This window comes from Girardinichthys multiradiatus, chromosome 17 (assembly GCF_021462225.1).
Source record: "Girardinichthys multiradiatus isolate DD_20200921_A chromosome 17, DD_fGirMul_XY1, whole genome shotgun sequence".
Taxonomy (NCBI): Eukaryota; Metazoa; Chordata; class Actinopteri; order Cyprinodontiformes; family Goodeidae; genus Girardinichthys; species Girardinichthys multiradiatus.
In genome coordinates this window covers 29,237-56,272 of record NC_061809.1, presented here as the reverse complement: position 1 = coordinate 56,272, position 27,036 = coordinate 29,237, and the positions used below count along the sequence as shown (strand labels likewise).

The 27,036-nt window shown below is 44.1% G+C and overlaps 1 protein-coding gene and 1 long non-coding RNA gene across 4 annotated transcripts in view; one reads left to right on the top strand and one right to left on the bottom strand.

Moving 5' to 3' along the window:
- Positions 1–24,431, bottom strand: part of LOC124883046 (anoctamin-4-like) — a 106,489-nt gene extending 82,058 nt beyond the window's left edge. Inside the window, exons 1-2 of one of the 3 annotated variants that reach the window (XR_007042072.1) lie at positions 23,460–24,429; positions 10,095–10,169 (exon numbers count right to left, since the gene is read on the bottom strand). Coding sequence is in view for 2 of the 3 variants with exons in the window: in XM_047389897.1 (XP_047245853.1) it covers positions 10,095–10,169; positions 23,460–23,685 (301 nt within the window). In the remaining variant the exon portion in view is untranslated. Of the gene's footprint in view, positions 1–10,094; positions 10,170–23,459 lie in introns of all 3 variants that reach the window. The other 2 variants (XM_047389897.1, XM_047389895.1) reach the window with 2 other exon arrangements.
- Positions 24,432–25,484: 1,053 nt separating this feature from the next.
- LOC124883345 lies at positions 25,485–26,642 on the top strand. Its single transcript, XR_007042169.1, has 2 exons — positions 25,485–25,981; positions 26,071–26,642. It is a non-coding gene; the product is annotated as an uncharacterized LOC124883345 (long non-coding RNA).
- Positions 26,643–27,036: the final 394 nt, after the last annotated feature.

Sequence of the window (27,036 nt, the reverse complement as noted above, 5' to 3'; positions counted from 1 at the left end):
GTGTCATGATTTGAGGGTGTTTGAGTTTTTGTTTTGTATGATTCTGATTATGTTCTCGAAGTTGTGTTTTGGATCTTGTTTCTGATCATTAGGTTTTCCAGGTGGTGCTTTAGTTCTTTCCTTGGGCTTAGTTTCTTATGATTATTGTATTCCGTTCATAGTGCATTTTAGGTTATGTTCTGTCTATATGTGTCTCAGGTTTGATAGTGTCCTTGTTTAGTTCCAGCCATGTTATGTGTTCAGTCATGCCACAGCCTGTAATCAGCTTCATCTGGTCCACTTGTTTAATGCAAACCAGTTCTCTGTGTCATGCCCATATATACTCTGCTGTTCTGCTTACACTTGTGGAAACATTCACTGTGGTTCATGCCAGCACTGTTGTCATGCCAAACCTGTTTGCAAGACCTGCCCATGAATCACGCCTGCCATTGCTACCACCTGCTTGTTATGAGTTTATCTTTGGGAAAATAAAACCTTTACTCAACACATCTCTGTCTGCCTGCCTGCCTATCTGCATTTTGGGGTCCACCTGTAAACCACATCCTGACATGGGGTGATACTCCAAGGAGTGACATCTGGGTCACATTCAGTGGATCTCAAAAGTCTGCATAGTCCTTCTGACATTGTTTAAGATTTTTAAGTCAAAACGTGATCACTTTTAATGTGGCGCACAGTTCAAGTTAAAATCAAAATTGTTAAGACGGAAAATATGGAAGGAAAGGTGAAGTAATCCAGTTGCATTTGTGTGCACACCCTTATAATTTTGAAGCACCTTTTGATCAATCACCTAATTTCATCTTCTTTGGTACAAGTCTATGAGCATCCTACACCTTGACTTGGCTTCTTTGGATTGTAGAAGTTCCTCAAATCTATCAGATTATGAGAACATCTATTGTCCACAACCTTTGTCAGGTATCCCCACAGTTAAACTTAGTTCTGAAATCTAAGTATAACAGTAAGAAACCTTTGTTTTCTTTCAGTGACACTGTTCCTTTGTTCATTTAGTTGTATACTAGGACTTGAACTCTTATCTTCCTTTAATTTTAGCTTTCTAGCAGAAACCTGAAGGTTTTGGGTTAAAACTGGTATTTGCTCCCTGGTTGAGCACATGACATCATGAACTCATTGGCGGAAAAGTGAAAAGGGTTATCATAACCGTCTTCTGTTTAAAGGAGATCAAAGAGCAGGGATGGTTGGTTATATACAGGTCCTTCTCAAAATATTAGCATATTGTGATAAAGTTCATTATTTTCCATAATGTCGTGATGAAAATTTAACATTCATATATTTTAGATTTATTGCACACTAACTGAAATATTTCAGGTCTTTTATTGTCTTAATACGGATGATTTTGGCATACAGCTCATGAAAACCCAAAATTCCTATCTCACAAAATTAGCATATTTCATCCGACCAATAAAAGAAAAGTGTTTTTAATACAAAAAACGTCAACCTTCAAATAATTATGTACAGTTATGCACTCAATACTTGGTCGGGAATCCTTTTGCAGAAATGACTGCTTCAATGCGGCGTGGCATGGAGGCAATCAGCCTGTGGCACTGCTGAGGTCTTATGGTGGCCCAGGATGCTTCGATAGCGGCCTTTAGCTCATCCAGAGTGTTGGGTCTTGAGTCTCTCAACGTTCTCTTCACAATATCCCACAGATTCTCTATGGGGTTCAGGTCAGGAGAGTTGGCAGGCCAATTGAGCACAGTGATACCATGGTCAGTAAACCATTTACCAGTGGTTTTGGCACTGTGAGCAGGTGCCAGGTCGTGCTGAAAAATGAAATCTTCATCTCCATAAAGCTTTTCAGCAGATGGAAGCATGAAGTGCTCCAAAATCTCCTGATAGCTAGCTGCATTGACCCTGCCCTTGATAAAACACAGTGGACCAACACCAGCAGCTGACACGGCACCCCAGACCATCACTGACTGTGGGTACTTGACACTGGACTTCTGGCATTTTGGCATTTCCTTCTCCCCAGTCTTCCTCCAGACTCTGGCACCTTGATTTCCGAATGACATTCAGAATTTGCTTTCATCCGAAAAAAGTACTTTGGACCACTGAGCAACAGTCCAGTGCTGCTTCTCTGTAGCCCAGGTCAGGTGCTTCTGCCACTGTTTCTGGTTCAAAAGTGGCTTGACCTGGGGAATGCGGCACCTGTAGCCCATTTCCTGCACACGCCTGTGCACGGTGGCTCTGGATGTTTCTACTCCAGACTCAGTCCACTGCTTCCGCAGGTCCCCCAAGGTCTGGAATCGGCCCTTCTCCACAATCTTCCTCAGGGTCTGGTCACCACTTCTCGTTGTGCAGCGTTTTCTGCCACACTTTTTCCTTCCCACAGACTTCCCACTGAGGTGCCTTGATACAGCACTCTGGGAACAGCCTATTTGTTCAGAAATTTCTTTCTGTGTCTTACCCTCTTGCTTGAGGGTGTCAATAGTGGCCTTCTGGACAGCAGTCAGGTCGGCAGTCTTACCCATGATTGGGGTTTTGAGTGATGAACCAGGCTGGGAGTTTTAAAGGCCTCAGGAATCTTTTGCAGGTGTTTAGAGTTAACTCGTTGATTCAGATGATTAGGTTCATAGCTCGTTTAGAGACCCTTTTAATGATATGCTAATTTTGTGAGATAGGAATTTTGGGTTTTCATGAGCTGTATGCCAAAATCATCCGTATTAAGACAATAAAAGACCTGAAATATTTCAGTTAGTGTGCAATGAATCTAAAATATATGAATGTTAAATTTTCATCATGACATTATGGAAAATAATGAACTTTATCACAATATGCTAATATTTTGAGAAGGACCTGTATATATAATATAAATGGAGAATAAACTATCTTCAAAAGCATGGCACATTTTGGATTCTGATTCTACTTCTTATTAGGTCTGGATATGTAAGAAAAAAAAAAAAAAGTTTCCCAATTCCTAAAAATTGTTTCCATCCATCCATCCATCCATCTTCTACATTTCAATCCAGCCCTGTGTGAAAATATGTGATACCTAATATTCCTATCAAATGACAAAATAGGATTATTTTACTCTATAAAGCCATAGTGCAGTTTTGAATTGAAACTTTAATACCTGTCCAAAACAGGACTTTGAACTTGGAAAATTGAGACTAAAGAAGTATGGAATTTTTGACATGACAAAAAGTGTCTGAATCCTGCATTTGAGTGAAGCTTTTTAGCAGCTGGAGGTGCATTCACTGGCATATATAAAGGTACAGTTTGAAAGTCTGAAAAGTAATGAAATTGTATACAAATTTTCCATTTTATTTTATTTAATTTTACTAACAAATATCCCTCACAGAACACATACTTCGCATTGTGATAACAGTTGCAACAATGTGGCTTAGGCATTGTACAATGTATGTGTAAAGCAGCCTTTGATTTAATTATGATTTGATTTTTTAATGATCAGTTCAAGCCACTGGTTGTAAAAAAAACCAAAAAAACAAATGGAATAAGTCACCGGAAATGCCAGTGAGGCAGAAGGCACTGCTGTAATCTACACCTGGCATGTATCCGAATGACCTCCAAAACTTGCAAAGCATGGACATGTTGTGTTCCTAAGCAATATCTGTGTCATCAGGAAAAAAAGTGCCCTTCTGGCTCTCCAAGGAGAGCGAGGCCCAGATACGTTGGCTCCTCCACTTCCTCACATTCTCAGAGCAAAACAAACCAAACACAGGTGCAGGTATCTGGGGTGCCCGTGCACCCTGCTGTAACAGGTCTGAGCTGAGCTACAGAGGACTACCGAGGGGGGGACGTCTGTTTGATAGCTGGAGAGATCCAGCAGCGCTCCATACCTGATGTTTAATATGATACTCAGGGTCATACTATAGTGTGTGCTCAATGCGAGCTCTATCAATGCTTTCTATAACACATACAGTACCAACCTAAAAAAAAAAAAACAAGAAACAATTTCTCATATTTCAAAAAAAAATGTTTTTCATGCTGTTTAATTGAAGTGCTTTCCAAAAGCATTCAACTCATTTATTTGTGGCATGCAATCCTATTCAGAGACAAGAGAGTACTTTGGAGAGCTGAGTTTAGCTTTATGTTTAAACCAACTTTAAATATGTAAAAACTGGAAGTTTTACTCATTCTTCTTTGCAAAATGACTTACTGGTCCCAAGTTTTAAATGTTCCCTTCAACTCTGATCATCTTCTCTGTCACTGCTTCCTGAAGCTGCCACCACTGTTTCACTGTAGAATGATGTTCAGGGTGATGTGTGTGTGTGTAGGTCACATTGACTTTTGAAAGTAGGCCAGAAAATTCTATTTTGGTCTTATCAGACCAGGGCACCTTCTTGGACTGCTCTCCCACCTGAGCAGTGCATTTTTGCAGTTCCCCCAAAATGAATATGGTGATCTTGAGGGCTTCTCTGATTAACGCTCTCCTTGCCTGGCCTCAGTTGTGGTGGACCATCATGTGTTGATAGTGTTGGGACCCAGCCATGAATGAACATGAAGTAAATATGGATGAATTTAGACTGAACTATACATAAACAAAGGCCAGAATGAATTTCCACACATTTCAGTGTCACACTTCAGCCCAGGAAGAGGAGGAGTCAAAGCTTGCTAACAAGCAGACATGACTCTTCAACTTGGATCCAAAAGTGACTACGATCATGCCGATTGTATGCAACCACAATAAGGAATGATTTTGCTGTTCGTGTATCCGGCATTCATTCCTAAAAAAGGGGTAATAAGACAAGCGTGGCTTGACTTTTCTTCTGAGGCCACCAGAAGCAGCCCTAATTAAAGCAGGTTTCCCCCCACGGCCTGGACCGCCACCGGGACCGCTTCGCATGCCTTCCTGCGTGCACGTCCAGATAGCGAGAGCTACCCCAGCTGAAGGAGCCAAACAACGCTTCGTTATACAGTTCAGCCGGGCCAGCTAAAAGCCGATCCCTTACAGCTACTGAGATTAGCTGCAACACTAGTCCTTTTTAGTCCACACGTGGATGACTGGACATCCCTCATCTCGTCGCCCAGAAACATTTTCCTCAGCACGGTTCACGTAAAAGGTAGTGATTGGGCAGAGAAGAGTTAAATAATCTAAATAATGTTTGTTTCATGACATTTGGTTCTTGTTTGTGTTGAGAAAACTAAGCTAAGTGCTGGCAGACTAGCTGCACAGCTACTGATGGGTTGTGTGTTGTGTTTTTAAAGTATAGCTATAAGGTTTTCTTCCTTAGCTTCAACAGCTAACGGCTAAGGTAACATGTGACTTATGACGTCATCTTATGAGCCCCCAGGCTCTGTTAAACACCATTAAGACTCATTTATCCAGAAAGCTTTGGTTCTTGTTCAAATAATATTTCCTTAAATAATATTTTAATATTTCCTTAATATTTCCTTAAATATTATTGTAATAAATAAAGGCAGCTAATTAAACACCACTGAGATTTAGTCATCCAGAAGGTTAGTTTTATTCTGCAAGTAATTCCTTAAAATATTATTTTATTAAAATAATGTTTTATCTGATCTTGCATTGTGATTGGTTGTTTGAAGGTATACCAATTATTGCTTAAGTTAGTTCCAAGACTAACTTAACTTCATTTCCAGATTCTTCAAGATAATCCTTGGTTCTCAAACACAAATAACATTGCATAGTAATGTTGCATCATTCTTTCATGGTTTTCAACCATCTTTGAGTCACTTGTTTATATTGTTGTTCTGGGTTGTTTTAGCAAAGTAAAGAGTTTGTTGATTGAAATATGTTTGACTTTGAGTTGACTTGATTTTGTTAATAAATTCTTGTATTTTAAGAAATTGTGGGAATTCATTCTGTGTGTGTGCAGAGTTTTGCTGTTCAATAAAGCCAGAGCTTGGCTTGTCCCTTTCACTATTGTCCTAATACCACTGCCTAATTGGGCTGGTATTCACCAGACAACACTTAACAGACCGAATTATTTTTTAATAAAATATTAAATTCATAATAATAATCACAACAGTAGGCTTTGCCATGGTGCCAAAATCTTTACATGTTCGGCAGCCCGATCCCCGAATGCTTAGGCTGGCTCTAGGGACGTGTCACCTCGCTGGGAGGGAACGAACCTAAGCTTGTGCGGAAGGTCGAAAGATATCAACTAGAAATAGTTGGGCTCGCAGGTGGTGTGGGTTTGCTTGTTGCCCCCCAGCTCAGCCGTCTCGTGTTGGGGTTTACCCCAGTGGATGAGAGGGTCGCATCCCTGCGCCTTCGGGTTGGAGACAGGTCTCTGACTGTCATTTCGGCGTACGGTCCGAGTGGTAGTGAGGAGTACCCGGTCTTCTTGGGGTCCCTGTCGGGGGTGCTGGACAGTGCCCCTCCTGGGGACTCCATTATTCTGCTGGGGTAATTCAACGCCCACGTGGGAAACGACAGTGACACCTGGAGAGGCGTGATTGGGAGGAATGGCCTCCCCGATCTGAATCCGAGCGGTGTTTTGTTATTGGACTTCTGTGCTAGTCACGGATTGTCCATAATGAACACCATGTTCAAACATAAAGGTGTCTATCAGTGCACTTGGCACCAGGACACCCTAGGCAGGAGGTCAATGATCGACTTTGTTGTCGTATCATCAGACCTTCAGCTGCATGTTTTGCACACACAGGTGAAGAGAGGGGCTGAGCTGTCCACTTATCACCACCTGGTGGTGAGTTGGATACGCTGGAGGAGGAGAAAGCTGGACAGACTTGGCAGGCCCAAGCACATAGTGAGGGTCTGCTGGGAACGTCTGGCGGAACCCTTGGCCAGGGATGTATTCAACTCTCACCTCCGGGAGAGCTTTGACCAGATTCCGGGGGATGTTGGAGACACCGAGTCCGAGTGGACCATGTTCTCCGCATCTATTGTCGATACTGCCGTCCATAGGCTGTGAGGTCTGCGGTGCCTTTCACATGTGTTTTGTGGACCTGGAAAAAGCATTCGACTGTGTACCTCGTGATGCCCTGTGGGGGGTGCTCCAGGAGTACGGAATCGGGGGCCCTTTACTAGGGGCCATCTGGTCTCTGTGCAAGCGGAGCAGGAGTTTGGTTCACATTGCCGGCACTAAGTCGGACCTGTTCATGGTGCATGTTGGACTCCGGCAGGGATGCCCTTTGTCGCCGGTCCTGTTCTTAACTTTTATGGACAGGATTTCTAGGCGCAGCCAAGGGCCGGAGGAGATCTGGTTTGGAGACCAGAGGATTTCGTCTCTTCTTTTTGCAGATGACATGGTCCTGCTGGCCCCCTCTAGCCAAGACATACAGCATGCACTGGGGCGGTTCGCAGTCGAGTGTGAAGCGGCTGGGATGAGGATCAGCTCCTCCAAGTCCGAGGCCATGGTTCTCGACCGGAAAAGGGTGGCTTGTCCTCTTCAGGTTGGAGGGGAGTTCCTGCCTCAAGTGGAGGAATTTAAGTATCTTGGGGTCTTGTTCACGAGTGAGGGATGAATGGAGCGGGAGATCGACAGATGGATCGGTGCGGCTGCCGCAGTAATGGGGGCGCTGTGCCGGTCCGTTGTGGTGAAGAGAGAGCTGAGCTGAAAAGCGAACCTCTCGATTTACCGGTCGGTCTACGTTCCTACCTTCACCTATGGCCATGAACTTTGGGTCATGACCGAAAGAACGAGATCCCGGATACAAGCGGCTGAAATGAGCTTCCTCCGTACGGTGGCCGGGCACTCCCTTAGAAATAGGGTGAACAGCTTGGGTTCGGAGCAGAGCCGCTGCTCCTCCACATCAACAGGAGCCAGTTGAGGTGGCTCGGGCATCTATACCGGATGCACCCTGGACGCCTTCCTCGGGAGGTGTTCCAGGCACGTCCCACCAGGAGGAGGCCCAGGGGACGGCCCAGGACACGCTGGAGGGACTATGTCTCTCGGTTGGCCTGGGAACGCCTTGGGCTACCCCCGGAGGGGCTGGAGGAGGTGTCTGGGGAGAGGGACGTCTGGGTGTCTCTGCTCAATCTGCTGCCCCCGCGACCCGGTCTCGGATAAAGCGGAAGACGACGAGTACGAGTATGAGTTCCCTCTAAGTTGTTCAGAGCTTGGGATATTGGGATAACATTAAATGAGTGGTCCCTTTTTACTAAGTGTACTTTTATAGGTAAGTAGTTGCTCTGGATTTTATTTAGGGGTATTAGAGCTAAGATGACTGAAGTATGTTTTACAAAGCCAGACGTTCAGCCTCTAAATCAAACAGTTTTTTTGTAATTTATGTAAAAGTTATTTTTTTTTTTTTTTAGCTACAAAGCAAACCAACTGGCTAAAATGCAGCAGCAGTGATTCCATACTTTGAGCCAGGAGTTATAAAATAAAGATGAAAAAGGTAAATCTAAACTGATTTCTTGGTTCTCTTGAGCTACTGCAAAGCGCTCCCAACATATCAGCAAAGGTAGCATAAATCTTTTTATGTAAATTGTTCCCTTTGAAAACCCAACAGAGTGAGGTTCAACGGTCCAAACTCTCCTTTAACACCTCATTAGGCTTTAATGAAAAATTCAGTACAAAGAAAGGAAATCCTACATCTGAACCTGAGTGTGTCTTTTAACCAAACTTGCAAATACTACTAGATATTTTTTGGATTTCTTCATTACACACTGATTCATGTAATTGTAATTGTGTGGTTCCAGTAGCACTAACTAAAGTGGTTGAGTTCAAGAGTATGCCAGCAGTATAGTAAGTATATTAGCAGTGCTGTCAAACAAAATCAGAAGCTGAAAAGTAATGCAAAAATGTCCATGAGCACAAGCTAGGTTCCAGTCAGAAGAAATAAATGTTTGTAGATTTTCCATACAGACTTTCACCTTGCCACAAGGCAGTCACTTGACAGCAATACAGATTTAGGTGCTAATTGCACTTGCAATGGTTACCGGACCTAACGCATACCAAGTTATTAATTAGAGAGTTTCAAAACCGCTTAAATGTTCCCTGTCCCCACATGTATTTGTGCACTGCCAGTCGGCTGGCTACAAGAGGATGCTACAGTTTGCCATTGCACTCTGCCCGGGTGCCAGAGCAGATAGGCTGACTAATTAACTAAATAATCAGCTAATATCAATTTATTGCACTTGTGTTGCTCTTTAAACAGCAAAAATGGGATAATATTTTGTGTGACTAGCTTTTGATCAGCTTTGCAGGTGGTCAAGTTCTTATCAATATGGTAAATATATAGCATGGATAAAATGTTTATATGGGCAATAATCAATATAATCTCTGCATTTCATTGTTTTAGCAGTAATAGAAGATATTATAGGGATCATGCTTCATTGTTTGTATTTTTATCTTTGACCTGTATGTTAATACTACGATTCTCTCAATTTTTTTAAATATGTGGTGCACTCTATTCCAAGTTCTAATTTCCCAGTTTAAAACTGAAAAACAATGCCCACTAGTGTTTTCAATATGGCTCCCACACACAAAAATATAAATGTTGAAGTTCAATTCAATTCAATTCAGTTTTATTTATATAGCGCCAATTCACAACACATGTTGTCTCAAGGCACTTCGCAACAGTCAGGTACGTAAGTTATGAACGTAAGGTAAGTTATAAACTGGTGGTTAATGGATGGATGGATGGATGGAAGGAAGGATGGTCAGTACAGCTCTAAAAAGCTTATTAAATTTTTTAACCAGAATAGTCAGTATTTTCTTCTGTATTTGATACTTTTAATGTTAAACTGAACTCCATTTGGAGCTTTAGATTTAAATCACAAACTTGGTTTTAGTCAAGATTTGCCGTGCTGGGCAAATCCAGACTAAAACCTATACAGTATAACAGTAGATTGAGTGTGCTGTGCATAATGATTCTTTATTGCTGTAGCATACTAAGTATCCGACCTGGAAATAACAGCTCATTTCATTAGGCTTTATTGGTGTGTTTGCTTTTTGTACTGGAAAACAGCTTCAGTGTTATTGTAAATCTGTCTGAAGGGAAATTGACGTTTTGTGTGAGTTGATGACCACTGCTGTTGAGCTTATTTTGGTTTTGGAAGCTTAAAAAGCGTTCTCTGCAACACTTTCTGCTACAAGACTGTAAAATTATCCTGTGCACACAAACATTAAACAGTAAAAGCATTTCCTTTTTCCAAACAATAGTTGAGTTAGTCTCAGACTTACCGATTGTGATCTGACTCACACAGCTGTAAAAGGTTCCTGAAGACACATTGTGGCTGCTGCTGCTGGGTTCACGGTCTGTGACAAGGACAGAGGCACATAAATAAGGTGGTGTGTTATCTAACTCACAGTGGGGAAAACATGCATTTATTCAGCACAAACAAGCCTGAGTTGTTTTTACAATCAATGCTTTTGTAACAAGGTAAAAACGTTTCTCCAGTCCCAAGGTAAGGGAAAATATTTTTGTCTTGCAGTTTCAAATATGTCAAGCAACTACCAAGCAAGCAGACCTTGTGTTGCTCTAGAGGGATGAGAAAATTCCTGCACCTGCAAGGTTACAAGAAATAAGCCCTAACTAAGTGTTAGCACCCAGAACAATATCAAGAAATAATAAGGGAAATAATTCTTAACCTTTAAACCATTTGAGGAATCACGAAAGAAGTTATATGACTATAATATCTGCTGTCACCTGTGCTACTGTCTTGTGCATGTTTCAAATGGAAGACATTTAACACCCAGCAACATATGACTCATTATTAAAGATTTGTTTTATATCATGTTGGCTATCAAAACCTGTTTTAATAGCTTCATTAACACTAAAGAGACCCACAGGGCAAAAGAGTGTAAAAAGTTTGACTCTTTATTTTTGACCCAATGGCTCGTTTCTCTTTCATTGGCTACCTGTTTTAAACCGGTACCTTTCTAATTTCCAAAAGCAAATAGCTGTGCTGTACCATCTTCTTCATTAACAATACGTGGGGATTTGGACATTTTTTCTAGATATCATTTTATTAACATCTCCACTCACTGCTTTATTCAGAAGTGTGAAGTTCATAAAAGGTTATATCTGCCACAACAAGGAGGGCTGCGACCCCGAATGGGCCTCATTTCTAAAACTAATGGTTATGAGCCATCTTCTGGAAGCAGGCAACACGGAGTAAACAGTGACTATAATATTTATATTATAATATTTTGCTCAAGCATTAACACACTGAAGAAAATAAACACCAGCCTCATGTTTTCAATGTTATGCTCTGCTGCCTTTTTGGAGTTGTGTTTTATTTTTGTTCTCTTTAGATCTGTGTTCTCCGGGTTTTGTCATTTAGTATTGTTTTCTTATGTTTGTTTTCTCCATCAGCAGTCTAACTTCGTTTGTTGTAATCAGTCACCTTCCCTCAGTTTTCCTCTGCAACCCAGTTCCACACCTGTTATCATTTTCATCTGATTACCTCTCAGCCTTTTTCATTGGTTCACACTCCTCTTCCTTCAGTATAAATGTTTGGTTATTTTCATTGTTCTTCGCTTGGTCCTCCTGTTACCCCCCGATTATTTCCTGTTCCATGTCTCAGTGTAAGATTGGCTCTGGACTCTTCAGTGATTTTATTTTTCTTGTCATTAAAATAAATATTCAGAGAAACTTACCATACTGCTCCCAAGTGTCTTTCTGCACTCCAGTTCTGTTCAACAACACATTATGACAGTAGGACCAAGCCAAGAAAGGGACCGAGCAGAGAAGGCAGAAAGACTGAGAAAGTGGATTTTTCAGCAGGACAGAAATTTAAGGGCCAGATACAGAAAGGATGTGGAGATTGAGCCTTCTCCGCTGCTGTTGGCCGAGGTGCAGGAAGTGTTCAGAGGTTCCCGGCTGAACCTGGCTCCCCCTGGCTTCAAGCCGGGCCAGAAGTCCTCCACGTCTTTTTTGTCAGCTCTAGAACCTTCCTCCTCTCGCCGCTGTCGCTGCTGTCACCGACTTCCCACAGCCCCTACTGAGCCATCCACGTCAGCAGCAGCTGCCATCGAGTCACTCACGCCGGCTGCGGCTGCAATTAAGCTCCCCACCTATGCAGCCAACCTTCCAGGTTCCTTTGACCAGATGATGGAGTCAACCGGAAGGGGTAAAGTCCTTGCTGCCCTCTGTTCTAGTCTGCTCGATTCAAATGGTTCTCCTTGGCAGATGTTGGATGTGTTAAATCAGCTTAAGGACTGGCTGGGAAAATGGGGAGATTATTGTCCAGGTCCATTGACTATGTGGTGATCAAGTGCTATCGCCAAGAAACCCTAAACAGAGTTTTCTCACAGCCCGCTCCTTAGTCCCCAGAGCCACTGCCCACTACAAAGTTTCCAGGGCCTCAGTTCACAGCCAAGTCCCCAGAAGTCTCAGAGAGGTCCGAGCACAGACCGCCTCTGATCCAAGTCCCAGAGGGGTGCAAGGACGGACTGCCTCTGATCCAGAGTTCTCAGAGGGCTTAGAGGGTGGACCACCTTTGATCCAGGTTCCATGTCCGACTGACTTTGTGGGTTCCTCTGGCCCCGCAGCAGACCTCCTGATGAACCGCTTCGTGGGTTCCTCTGGCCACGTCGCAGACCTCCGGATCACCTGCTGCTTCGCTGCCGGTCTCCCTGCCGCCGGCCTCCCGACATCTGTTCTCTTGGCTGCGTCGCCGGCCTCGGGGCAGCCTGTTTTTCGCCCTGATCGGCGGTTCCTGCAGCATGGACACTATGGACTTTCAGTTAATTAACCACCTGAATTGTTTTTGCCCTGGTTGGGTATTTTTTGGTTTTTGTTTCTTGCCCTCCATCCTAAGCCACCTCCGTCCTTCCGGGTCGGATTTTTTTTTTAAATCAATTTTTGGACTTCAGAATCAGAATCAGAATCAGAAAAGCTTTATTGCCAAGTACGTTTTTGGACATACAAGGAATTTGTTTTGGCGTAGTCGGTGCAATACAGTACAAATTAAACAGTATAAACATATCTACAATATAATATAAATATATGTGCACAGTTTTAAGTGAGTGAGAGTAAATATAGAGCAGTATAAGATGCAAGAGCAATACAACAGTGCAGGTGATCATTGTGCAAGTAAAGCAGTGCAAGTAAAGCAGGAGTCCAAGCTGAGCGTTAATGTAACTCATAGAGTTACAAGTTACAAGTGTCCTGTCAGCAAAAAAAGGGGGGGTGTGGGGGAAAGGGAGAGTGTCAGGGTGGTTTCCGGGCTTTGTTAACCAGGCTGGTGGCAGATGGGAAAAAACTGTTCTTGTGGCGTGAGGTTTTGGTCCGGATGGACCGCAGCCTCCTGCCAGAGGGGAGAGTCTCAAAGAGTCTGTGACCGGGGTGGGAGGGATCAGCCAGAATCTTCCCTGCCCGCTTCAGGGTCCTGGAGGTGTACAGTTCCTGGAGCGACAGTAGACTGCAGCCAATCACCTTCTCAGCAGACCGAATGACACGCTGCAGCCTGCCCTTATCCTTGGCTGTAGCAGCGGCGTACCAGATGGTGATGGAGGAGGTGAGGATGGACTCAATGATGGCTGTGTAGAAGTGCACCATCATAGTCTTTGGCAGGTTGAATTTCTTCAGCTGCCGCAGGAAGAACATCCTCTGCTGGGCTTTCTTGATGAGGGAGCTGATGTTTGGCTCCCACTTGAGATCCTGGGAGATGATGGTTCCCAGGAAGCGGAAAGATTCCACAGTGTCAATTGTGGAGTCACAGAGGGTGATGGGGGCAGGTGGGGCTGGGTTCTGCCTGACGTTCACAACCATCTCCACTGTCTTTAGAGCGTTGAGCTCAAGGTTGTTCTGGCTGCACCAGTCCAACAGATGGTCCACCTCCCATCTGTACGCAGACTCATCACCATCAGAGATGAGTCCGATCAGGGTGGTGTCGTCCGCAAACTTCAGAAGCTTGACAGACTGGTGACTGGAGGTGCAGCTATTGGTGTACAGGGAGAAGAGCAGAGGAGAGAGAACACAGCCTTGGGGGGAACCGGTGCTGATGGTCAGGGAGTCAGAGACGTGCTTCCCCAGCCTCACGCGCTGCTTCCTGTCAGACAGGAAGTCAGTGATCCACCTGCAGGTGGAGTCGGGCACACTCAGCTGGGAGAGCTTCTCCTGTAGCAGAACTGGGACGATGGTGTTGAAGGCAGAGCTGAAATCCACAAACAGGATCCTGGCGTAGGTTCCTGTGGAGTCCAGGTGCCGGAGGATGAAGTGAAGGGCTAGGTTGACTGCATCATCTACAGACCTGTTGGCTCTGTAGGCAAACTGCAGGGGGTCCAGGAGGGGGTCGGTGATGTCTTTTAGGTGTGAGAGCACAAGGCGCTCAAAGGACTTCATCACCACAGAGGTCAGGGCGACGGGTCTGAAGTCATTAAGCCCTGTGGTCCTTGGCTTCTTGGGAACAGGGACGATGGTGGAGGACTTGAAGCAGGCTGGCACATGACATGTCTCCAGTGAGGTGTTAAAAATGTCTGTGAAGACTGGAGACAGCTGATCAGCGCAGTGCTTCAGGCTGGCTGGTGAGACAGAATCCGGACCAGCAGCTTTCCGGGGGTTCTGTCTCCTGAAGAGTTTGTTGACGTCCCTCTCCTGGATGGAAAGAGCCGTCCTCGGCGTGGGTAGGGGGCTGGTGGGGGGGAACTTCAGGGTGGGGGTTGGAGGTGCCAAGACCCCTCTTGAGGTTGGAGAGATGGGGGTGGTGGATTGTGGCTGCAGCTGTTGGGGGGCGTCGTGGGAGATGGTTGCAGGACTGTCCCTTTGTCTTTCAAAGCGGCAGTAGAACTCGTTCAGGTCGTTGGCGAGGCGTCGGTCGTTGATGGAGTGGGGGGCTTTCGGCTTGTAGTTGGTGATTTGCTTGAGCCCTTTCCAGACAGACGCAGAGTCGTTGGCTGAGAACTGGTTTTGGAGCTTCTCAGAGTACAGTCGTTTGGCCTCTTTCACTGCCTTGCCAAACTTGTACTTTGCCTCTCTGTATATGTCTTTGTCCCCACTCTTGAAGGCCTTTTCCTTATCCAGTCTTAACCTTCTGAGTTTAGCTGTGAACCAGGGTTTGTCGTTGTTGTAACTCACCCTGGTGTATGATGGTACACAGCTGTCCTCACAGAAGCTGATGTAGGAAGTCACAGCCTCTGTGTACTCGTCCAGACTGTTGGTAGTAGTCCTGAACACATCCCAGTCTGTACAGCCTAAACACGCCTGGAGATTCTCCACAGCCTCACTGCTCCACTTCCTTGTCGTCCTCACAACAGGTTTGCAGAGCTTTAGTTTCTGCCTGTATGCAGGAATCAGGTGGACCATGATGTGGTCGGATTGGCCCAGTGCAGCACGTGGGACGGCGTGATAAGCGTCTCTGATGGTGGTGTAACAGTGATCCAGAATGTTGTCCTCTCTGGTCGGACATTTAATAAACTGTCTGTATTTGGGGAGTTCGTGGGTCAGATTACCTTTGTTAAAGTCACCAACGACGATTACTAAGGAGTCCGGGTTGGTCCGCTCCACACTCAGTATCTGGTCGGCGAGCATGCGCTGTGCGACCTGCACGTTAGCTTGCGGCGGGATGTAAACACCGACCAGGATGAACGAAGCGAACTCACGGGGGGAATAGAAAGGCTTACAGTTTATGATGAAGGCTTCCAGGTCTGGAGAACAGTGCTGCTGAATCACTGTCACGTCGTTGCACCAACCACTGTTGAGGTAAAAACAGATTCCTCCACCTTTCGCTTTGCCGGAGAGTTCCGTTTCTCTGTCCGCTCTGTAGAGCTGGAATCCTGCCAGCTGCAGCGCAGAGTCCGGTATTAATCCACACAGCCACGTCTCCGTGAAGCACAAAACTGCCGATGAATAAAAGTCCCTGTTTTTCCCCAACAACAGTTGTAGTTCCTCCATTTTGTTGGGAAGTGAGCGCACGTTAGAGAGAAATATTCCAGGTAACGGTGTTCGTAGTCCACGCTGGCGAAGACGTACCAGCACCCCAGCCCGTTTCCCTCTCTTCCGGCGTTTCACCGCGTGAACAAAGGTGAGCGCACCTTTGACCAGAATGTCCAAAAATTCCAGAGCAGTAGGCAGAAAAGTGGGAAATAACTCCTCTGGTGTAGTAGCCCTGATGTTCATGAGTTCTTCTCTGGTGAGAGAGCTCCGGGTACCATCACAGAGGACCGTTTTAAAGCAAAAAACAAAACAAAACAATGCGCACCAACACGCCGAGGCGACCATCTTTAACAAAGGAATGTCATGAATGGCGTTGTTGAAAGAAATTGACCTCAGAATAAAATGGAATAAAGAAAACGAGGCAAAGAGAAACTGGAGAGTAAGGAGACTGGAACAACAAACTAACTTGAACAGAGAGAAACTGGCATACGATACCACAGTAAATGGACAACAAACAGCTCTTTCAAGAGGGCAATGATTGTGACAGGCTTTAACCTACTGGGAAGGTGAATAAGTGACATGAGAATGGCAAAACTTATTAATAAGACAGAGGGAACAACTGAGATGTATTCAATGAGTGCATGCCGTACTCCTAGAGTTTAACCTGCTAAAGACTGTTGAGATGACAATGGACTTTCAAAGAAAGCCCCTCACACTCACCCCTCTTACCATCCTCGACAACATAATGTCTATTGTGGATCAGTGCGAATTTCTAGTATCCACCTTTTCATTAAGTCTAATGTGGTCCTCCTTCAACAAACAATCCAGGAGAAGGCCAAGAAGAGGTTGTTTTTCCTGCCGCAACTTATGAAGTACAATTTGTCTCAGGAACTCATAGTCATCTTCTACACTGTCATTATTCAGTCTGTCCTTTGCTCATCTATAACACCAGGCTGCAACAAACAATCAGGTCTCCAAAGAAGATCTTTGGTACTGACCTTCCCTCCATCAAGGATTTGTAAAGGTCCGGACTCTTTACTCTTCTACCTTCAGGTAGGCGATACAGAGCTGTGTTTACAAAAAACAGCCCCACACTGTCATTCTGATTAACATGACACATTGCTCTACTGGGAAACAAAACACAGGCATTTGCACTATTCTAATCTACGTTGTATCACCTCCAGAGTTAATGTGATATTATAATGTCAGTATGCTGAGAACATGTGAAACTGGAGTCAAATGCCTTGCTTGATGCACAAACTTGGCCAGTAAAGCTGATTCTGACTTTGAAAGTCTATTTAAAACTTTTCTCTGGAAACCACTAACTGCTAAAATGTGCCGTTCACTGACAAGCACATTTGCCTCTGGTTTAAGGTCAACTTATTAAGAAGACTTCAGCTTATTATATCTGGATACAAACTAACATTTTAGCTGAAACAGAAACTTTGTGAACCACAAGTCTTATGAAAATCTAAACTTTTACTGAGCTAATAATATAATACAACCCATAAACATTCCCTGCTGGACATCATACAAAGCCAGTAAGACTTTACCTTTACATATGTCAAATTCTAAACAACAATTTTGTTGCCAAAATTAATCAGCTAAAGTTAGAATTTAACCATTATCAACATAACTTTACAAACATTAGCTTCATCACAGTGTAAATAACTTTAATGGCTAATATTTAACATTGTTGGGACTGCAGCCATGGGTTACAACATTAAAGGCTAGTAAGAACTTTTCTGAAACTTTCAAAATAAATCGCATTAACCTACTTCCAGCTCAGGCAGAAACAGAAGTAACAGCGGACTTCCTGTGACAACCCCACGTTCCAACAAACAGACCTCTTCCACACAGGTCACCAGCAGAGCTGGAGGAGAGACAGCGCACTAATGTCTCCTTGCTGGCAAGAAGACATGACTTCAACTTGGAGTGACTACAATCACATGCAACAAAGTTAAGAAATTATTTGCTGTTCAAGAATCTGGCATTCATTCTAAAGAGTGTAATAAGACAAGCGTGACTTGGCTATTCTTCTGAGGCCTCCAGAAGCAGCCATAATCAGGCGGATTTCCCTCACGGCCTGGAAAAGAAGGCCAGGACAGCATCGTCCGCCTTACTGCATGCAACTTCAGCACGGTTTACGTAAGAGGTACTGTTTGGGCAGAGAAGATCAGTTTAGAATGAAATAATCTAAACAATGTTTGTTTCATGTCATTCAGTTTTTGTTTGTGTTGTGTTTTTAAAGTTAAGACAAACTTTATTTAAAGGGTGGTTTTTAAACACAGAAGATCGGCCATAAGGCGCCGTCCACACTTATGCATTTCAACTCTTTTATTAGTGGTATTGATTTGGTATTTGATTCTGGTAACCAGCTATAAGCTTCTTTGGTTAGCTCCAACCGCTAACGACTAAGAACACATGCTCTCCCATTTTGAGTCAGCTGAAGATCATTTACCCAGAAAGATTGTAATTTTCCAATCTAGGAAACAATATTTCCCTAAATATAATTTTACTAAACGTGATAACTCATTAAACACCATTAATACACATTTATCCAAAGGTTTTGGTTTTTATTCAAAATATTCATCGTCTTCCACTTCATCCGGGACCGGGTCGCTGGGTTAGCAGACTGAGTAGAGACACCCAGATGTCCCGCTCCCCAGACACCACTTCCAGCTAGTCCAGGGGAATACCAAGGTGTTCCCAGTCCAACAAAGAGACATGGTCCCTCCAGCATGTCCTGGGTCATCCCCTGGGCCTCGTCCCGGTGGGGCGTGCCTCCGGTATAGATGCCCGAGCCACCCCAATTGGCTCCTCTCAATGTGGAGGAGCAGCGGCTCTACTCCGAGCTCCTCCCGGATGGCCGAGCACCTCACCCTATCTCTAAGGGCGTGCCCGGCCACCCTACGGAGGAAGCTCATTTCAGCCGCTTGTATCCGGGATCTCGTTCTTTCAGTCATGACCCAAAGTTCATGGCCATAGGTAAGGGTAGGAACGTACACCGACCGGAAAATCAAGAGCTTCGCTTTTCGGCTCTCTCTTCACCACAACGGATCCGCACAGATCAGAGGAGCTGAACTTCATTCCAGCCACATCACACTCTGCTGCGAACTGCCCCAGCGCATGCTGTAGGTCTTGTCTAGAAGGAGTCAGCAAGACCACTTCATCTGCAAAAAGAAGAGACGAAATCCATTGGTCCCCAAACCAGACCCCCTCCGGGCCGTGGCTGCACCTAGAAATCCTGTCCATAAAAGTTATGAACAGGACCGGTGACAAAGGGCAGCCCTGCCGGAGTCCAACATGCAACGGGAACAAGTCCGACTTAGTGCTCCTGCTCCGCTTGTACAGAGACTTGGTGGCCCCTAATAAAGGGCCCCCGACTCCATACACCTTCTCCAGGTCCACAAAACACATGTGGACCAGTTGGGCAAACTGAACCCTCAAGTGCCCTGCAGAGGGTGTAGAGCTGGTCCAGTGTTCCACGGCCGGGACGAAAACCACACCGCTCCTCCTGAAGCCGAGGTTCGACTTTCGGCCAGACTCTCCTCTATAATACCCTGGCATAGGCCTTACCAGGGAGGCTGAGGAGTGTGATCCCCCTATAGTTGGAACACACCCTCTGGTCACCCTTCTTACTCCTTCCACCGCCCGATAATGTCCCCAGTTGAGGTCAGCAGCCCCTCACCCACACTGTAAACAGTGTTGGCGAAGCACTGCTTCCGCCTCGCTTTAAGGCCAACCAGTAGTCTTTCTCCATAACCTCAACGAACTCCTCCCAGGCCTGAGTTTTTGCCTCTGCTACAGCCCAGGCCGTGGCACGCTTGGCCTCAGCCGATAGTACTCCTTCTTCAGCTTGACAGCATCCCTTACTGTCGGTGTCCACCGCCGGGTTCGGGGATTGCCACTGTAACAGGCAATGCAGACCTTATGGCCACAGTTACAGGTAGCAGCATTGACAATAGATGCGGAGAACATGGCTCACTCAGACTCTATGTCTCCAACATCCCCCAGAATCTGGTCAAAGTTCTCCCGGAGGTAGGACTTGAATACATCCCTGGCCGAGGGCTCTGCCAGACGTTACCAGCAGACCCTCACTATGCGCTTGGGCATGCCAAGTCTGTCCAGCTTTCTACTCTTCCAGTGGATCCAACTCACCACCAGGTGGTGATCAGTGGACAGCTCAGCCCCACTCTTCACCCGAGTGTCCAAAACATGCAGCCCAAGGTCTGACGACACGACAACAAAGTCGATCATCAACCTCCTGCCTAAGGTGTCCTGGTACCAAGTGCACTGATGAACACAGTTATGCTTGAACATGGTGTTCATTATGGACAATCTGTGACTAGCACAGAAGTCCAATAATGAAACACCACTCGGATTCAGATCGATGAGGCCATTCCTCCTGATCACGCCCCATTTCCCACATGGGCATTGAAGTGCCCCAGCAGAATTATGGAGTCCCCGGGAGGGGTATTATCCAGCATCCCTAACAGGGACGCCACGGGCCGGGTTCTCCGCACTACCACTTGGCCTGTAGGCCAAAACGACAGTCAGAGACCTGTCCCCAACCCGAAGGCGCAGTGATGCAACCCTCTCATCCACTGGGGTAAACCCCAACACAAGATGGCTGAGCTGGGGGCAACAAGCAAACCCACCGCAGCCCGCCGCCTCTCCCCATGGGCCCCTCCAGAGTAGAAGAGAGTCCAGCCACTGTCGAGGAGATAGGTTCCAGAGCCCACGCTGTGCGTGGAGTTGAGCCCGACTATTTCTAGTCGATATCTCTCAACCTCCCGCACAAGCTCAGGCTCCTTCACCCCCAGCGAGGTGACATTCCACGTCCCTAGAGCCAGCCCAAGCATCTGGAGATCAGGCCGCCCAGGTCTCCACCTTCGTCCGATGCCCAATCCTCTTTGCACCGGTCCCTCATGGTTCCCCCTGCAGGTGGTGGGCCCACTGGGGGATGGCATCGTGTCTCTCATTCGGGCTTGGCCCGGCCGGGTACCGCGAGGAGCAGCCCAGCCACCAGGCGCTCTGCAACGAATCCTGACCCCAGGCCTGGCTCCAGGGTGGGACCCTGGCTCCGCCGTACCGGCTGATGTCATGTGCCTCGATTTTGTAGTCGTCACGAAGGTGTCTTAAACCGCTCTTTGTCTGACCCGTCACCTAGAGCCTGTTTGCCATGGGAGACCCTACCAGGGGTATTTAAGCCCCAGACAACATTGCCTCTAGGATCATTCAAGCACTCAAACCCCTCCACCATGTCAAGGTGGCGGTTCAAATAGGGGTCTTATTCAAAATAATATTTCCTTAAATATTATTTTACTAAATAAAGGCAGCTAATTAAACACTGTTGAGAATTAGTCATCCAGAGGGTTGGTTTTATTCAGGAAATCATTTTTTTTAAATGTTATTTTATTAAAACAATGTTTTATATGAAGGTATACCAATTATTGGCTAAGTTGGTTCCAAGACTAACTTAACTTCATTTCCAGATTCTTCAAGATAATCCTTCCTTCTCAAACATAAATAGTATTGCATGGTAATGTTGCATCATTCTTTCGGCCATGGTTTTCAACTATCTTTGATTCAAATTTTTATATTGTACATAGCCCATTAGTCTTCCTTATTCTGTCATTTTGCTTGGTAGTTTAGTTGGGTTGTTGTAGCATAGTAAAGAGTTTGTTGATTGAAATATGTTTGATTTTGAGTTGACTTATTTTTGTTAATAAATTCTTGTATTTTAAGAAACTGGGGGAATTCATTCTGCGTGCTGTTCAACAAAGCCAGAGCTTGGCTCATCATTATTGGGCTGGTATTCACAGGAAAACCCTTAACAGACCGAATTATTATTTCGTGAAATATTAAAGTTTTAATATTAAATATAATATTAATATATTCATATTCATAATCACAACAACACCATCTTACATTCATTGTTCATTGTGTGGTTTTAGCTTACAGGAATAAACAGAATTAATCCATCATTATTTATTCCATGGTCAATGATCAAAATGACCTCCACTGGAAACTACAGACCTAATGTGGAACACCCGCTATCAGGGGAGACAGCGATGATCATTAATCTGTCTCAGCACAAAAAGGATTTCCTCAGGCTGCCCACATACACAAAACTGCAGTTATTTCTTTAATCCAGGTGTTGGGTTTATGCTGTTGGAACAGCCACAGAAAAGTTTTAACCAAACATATGGTAACAACTAAGAGGGCATAATTCATGTACCTCTTAACTGCACCTTCAGCCTCACTGCCCTCAATATCATCTCGATTCACACCTTTATCCTCATCAGTCAAAGTGTGCCCTGGCAATTGTTCTTGTAGTTCGTCATCTTCATTTCTGTTTCATCTAATTTATCTTCAGCAATTTCTACCCTCTTCTCCCAAAGGTGTCAAATAACAAGGCTGAATTAATTCTGTAAATGGAGGAAATTTGTGGAAATTATAAGACTGACAGGGCTGCAAAAGTTAGTAGTGGTGGCCTAGTGGTTAGAACAGGAGGTTTGTGTTCCGGAGGGGACACAAGGGGCCAGGTTTGTATCCCACACATTACCACTCAGGGTCCCTGAGTAAGACCCTTAGCCCCAGAATGCTCCCTGGGTGCTGCACAATGGCAGCCCACTGCTCCCAGTAAGGGATGGTTTAAATGCAGAGGACAAATTTTGTTGTAATGTACAATGACCAATAAAGATGATTATTAACATTCTATTTTAATGTTACATTTTAAACAACAAAACAAAATTACATTGAAAGGTTTGTTTTGAAATTCATGCTGCTGTCATAATTAAGGTTCACTTATTCATGCGTATATTTTTTGTCTGGATCAGGTCAGGAATTGATGCTTTAATGTTTTATGAAAAAAGTTGACACAACTTTTGTTTTCTGAAAAGACCAGCAAAAAAGACTTTAAATATGTTTTTTAAGGGCATGCTAAATATTAAAGACACTTATTGGTTCTTTCTGTTGCTCACTCCTTTTTAAAGTTTTGCATCATTCACAGTATTGCCTTGTAATGTGACAGGCCAAAAATGGGCAACACATTACTTACTTTAACCCATAATCCAACACCAAGGGCTGGACAGACCAATATTTGACCCTGGACTAGGTCAGCAAAATAACTCAAATAGTGTTGGTTTAACCCAGGAATTTTTTGGAGTGCAGTCAGAGACCACAAGAGAATTACTGCATTTTGCTTTGGATAAGAGAAATCAACAGTGATGTTTCTGCTTATTGAAAAGATAAAAGAAGAAAAACCTTTTCTGTTCTTATTCTCTAATCTTACAGAAACAGCTGCATCCAAACAGATCAACAGCAGTACTGAGACTGCATTTTTCACTGACTGAATCATTTCCTAGGTGGGGAAATTACATTTTGTTCCATTTTTAGAGATAAACTTGCAGATGCAATTTATTTCCAAAGCCTTTGGAAGTCAGCAGGTGGACTCCAGAAATCCTATCAGCCTCGGAACCGCATCCATAATTTATCATATATTGAATGAATAACATCACAGCAAAATGCTCAATGAGAACACAAGACTCAAAGATAAGTGTACTTGTTATTTGGACTAAATTTGTGTCTAATTTTAAGTTGGATAAAAGTATCTCACTACTTTTGAACCCACGCTTTAGCTTTTCATTAATGGTAATGGTGGAGAAATAGTACATGCAAAATGTATAAGCCCGGATGCTACACAGGCAACCTTTTTTTACCTGCGGATCCGGAGGAGAGGCGCGTCGCGAAGGCGCGGCGGGGACTGTGTGGGCTGCCCGGACAGACCCGCACCACTTCATCCTGACATTGCAAGCACACAGCCCGGCTGTCCTGGCCATCTCCCACCTTGCTGCAACCGACGTGCTCGCCACCGCCCTGGATCTTCATACCCGTGCCGATTTGCTGGACCAGTCGCATATCGGCCGCCGCTTCATGATCCAGCATCCTCTGTCTCAGAGCTCGCACATACTACGCGCGGCTTCGGCGACGCTCCCGCACTTCATTTCATTTTCAACTCATCCCAGTACAAGCGTACAGCTCGGGATATGCGTTCACCTCAACTCCCTCGTGCCAGCTGAGCTTGTGTTCTTTCCACGCGGTTGATGTCGCTGTCTTTGCGCGTGACCGCAGGCGTGGCTGCTTCACGCAGTTGATAATGTTGCAGTGGTAGCTTGCGGGGATCTTTGTTTTTAGTTGTTGGGAATCAAATTTAAAACTAGTAATTAGTAAATGGTTATTAGTCTTTTTCTGAAAGCAGAATTAAATGTTGGTTCATATAATGATCAAATTATAAAACAAGTGTTTTGAGGTTCTGTACGGATAACTAATTAAAGGCTCTCACTCATGTTTTTGAAAGTTGTCTTAAGGTTTTGAACTAAGAATCGATTAGGTTAAATCTTTTTTTTCAATTGACTGGTTAAAAATTGCAAAAGAGCAGCACAAAAATACTTAATCCCAGGTGCGTTTTTAGGGTCTCAAAACATTGGGGGCTTTAGCCCAAACCCAAATTTCCATAAAACAGTTTATAAGTAATTTTAAGTTAAAATAACATAGGACGTATTGTACCAGTTCTCTGTCTCGGGTGGATTTAGATTGAATGTAAGTTATTAGGAATCAAACAAAAAATTTTTACAATATTTTTACTTGGTTATATTTTTGTTAGAAGCTGAATGAAGGATAAGGAGAAACAGAATTTAGGACTGATGAAAAACCATTATGCTGAAGCAGATAATGACACATTTTGAGGTATTTAGAAAAAAAACTTTATCTGAATTTTTGCTATTAAAACTATTTCTTAAACTCAGAGATGTTTACTATGGGACAAATGTGCTTCTTTTGTCATCTACATAAATTACCTTTTTAAACGTGATATTCTCATCAAAGTGTTCCACTCCTAAGGGTCCATTGTCTTAATTTCTCACATTTAAAAAAAGGGAAACTAATATAAAGTTGATATTTTTTAATCTTAGTCAAATGATAAAATTCTAAAACACATTTATTTATTTTAATTATGCCAAATTGTTCCTTCTTTTATGAACCTGTTCTGTTTTACCGCCATCTTTTCAGCCCTTCATTCAACTTCTGAAGAAATTTTGCCTGCCACAAGCAATAAATGTCTTTTGTTCTGCACTGAACATGTGAGACATTAGTGCAGTTCTTACTATTAAACACCTTCTGAGAGGAAAGGGTGTTAAGTTGTGGTGTTTAAAATATAGCATAAAGTCTCATCCTGGACCTTATCAGTACTAATATTAGAGTTATTAATAACTGTATACATATGATATGTATGTCTCACCTTCAGTAAAACTGTATCCTTGTTTAATTAGTTTAGTTTATATTATATTTCATGTGTAATTCAGAAAAATAAAATAGTTAACTAATCAATGGTCCACCTGTGATTAATTGCTATGATTTATTTCTTAATTATCCTGCATATTTAAACCAGGAGCTGTATGTTTAGAATCAGCACAGAAGATATGAAAGAGAAGAGGGAGGGTTACTGTTGCTCTTTCTTCTACATCTTACTGGAACCAGGAGATATTTTCCTGGTTTATTGAGCAACACTTTTTTTTCTGTCTACATGTAGAACTGGACTATAAGACTGGCTGCAGCCATGAGATCAATGTGTTGATCTGAAGGACCTTTTAATGTGTTCAGCTACGTTAGGATTAAATGCTTTTATTTTGACTGAAGTAAAGGACCAGATATTTTCACATTATGATGCAAATCTGGCTAGAAGCTCACAGAGAAGGTTGCTGCTGTTTTCTATCACAGCCACATTTAACTTCATCTGGAGCTCAGGTGAAAGTCCTTCTACTCTGTTCCTCATCATGACCCCGATGATGCTCATTAGAGCGAACCTCCGCATCATGTCTTGCAGGGTAAACAAATGATTAGCTGTAACTTACAATTAGCCCATCACGAGTCAGAATTCAGGTTTTACCACTATCTTCAGCCTGGGTTATACTGCTCTGTTCACCTGTTCCTGAAAACACACCCACCAGCCTCCCACTCTCTGGTTGGCTCCGCGATTGCTCTGAAATGAGCCCTCTTTGAGGAGCTCAGTGTAACTTTTCGGGTAAGGAGGCAGGTCGACCTGGAGTAAACTGCTGTTCTGGAGTCCTCCAGAATGGAGTCCGTCTCTGCCTGTGCACGTAGTGGCACATTTGCGGTGCTGTGAATGCGCAAATATTTTTTGTCTTCTCCTTTTAACTCCTTGTCAGGTTAGGTGGAGTGGGAGGTGATTATATGGAATACAATTGAAAAAAATTGTTTTTAAACAAAAATGCTATATTCTTTAAATGATAATTCTGTCTTACTGATTTGAAGGAGAGATCTGCCAGAGGGGGGTGGAGAGACCAGGAGGTTGTTTACCCTTGGGACTGGAGGCTGTGAAGACTGGTGTGCCAGGATGATTGATGGTCCAAGAGTTTCTGTAGTTGGTGCAATGGAAGGAGGAGGGTGGACAGGGTTCGCAGAGGGAGATCCATGGAACGAAGGAATCAAGACACTGCCAGCTGGTTTGATCCAATGAGGAAACAGGAGGCTTGAGTCTTGGTTCATGGAACTGGATAGTTTCTTTTGTAGAATATAAACTATCTATGTTTGTAACTGGAATGTGCTGATAGAAATCATAAATTGGGGAAGGACAGGAGCAGCGGATAGGGAGTGAAGGAGACGATAAGAGGAGCCTGCTGGAAGTAATAACAGGAAGCACTCCTTATTTGGACATAAGGAACTGTTATGTTGTACAACTAAGAGATATGATATATGTAAAAAAGGAAATGTTGAACACGCCCTGGAGACTTAATAAAACGAGCTGGAAGCGGACAGAGAGCAGAGTTGTTGCTCACAGGTGTTGGCTGGGGCATCTCTCTCCCTCTGCGCAGAGGCGAACTTAAGCTGATTTTACTTTGTGTTTATTTCACTCTTTTAAAACCTGTGCCCAAAGTAACGGACCTGGGGAAGCAGAGACGGCTTCGACACTTTCCAGAAGATGGTAATCCAGGCCGGGTTCGATGCTGAAGGCAAAGTCAGGTTCAGGTAACCTGCAATGCAACAAATCCAAAATTACAAAAGAGCAAAGCAAGGTCAAGGCAAAGGTAAAGTGGCTTGAGCTGTACCAAAAAGGGCAACACTCTGGCAGTGAGTGGCTGGCAGCCTCCTCCTTAAATACTCCTCAGCAGATCATCAAGGAGATAGAGAACACCTGTCACCTCTCCTCCGGTTCAAACGCCATATAGAAGCTAAGAACAGAAATAGCACCAAACAGACAGACATGGCAACATGACAACT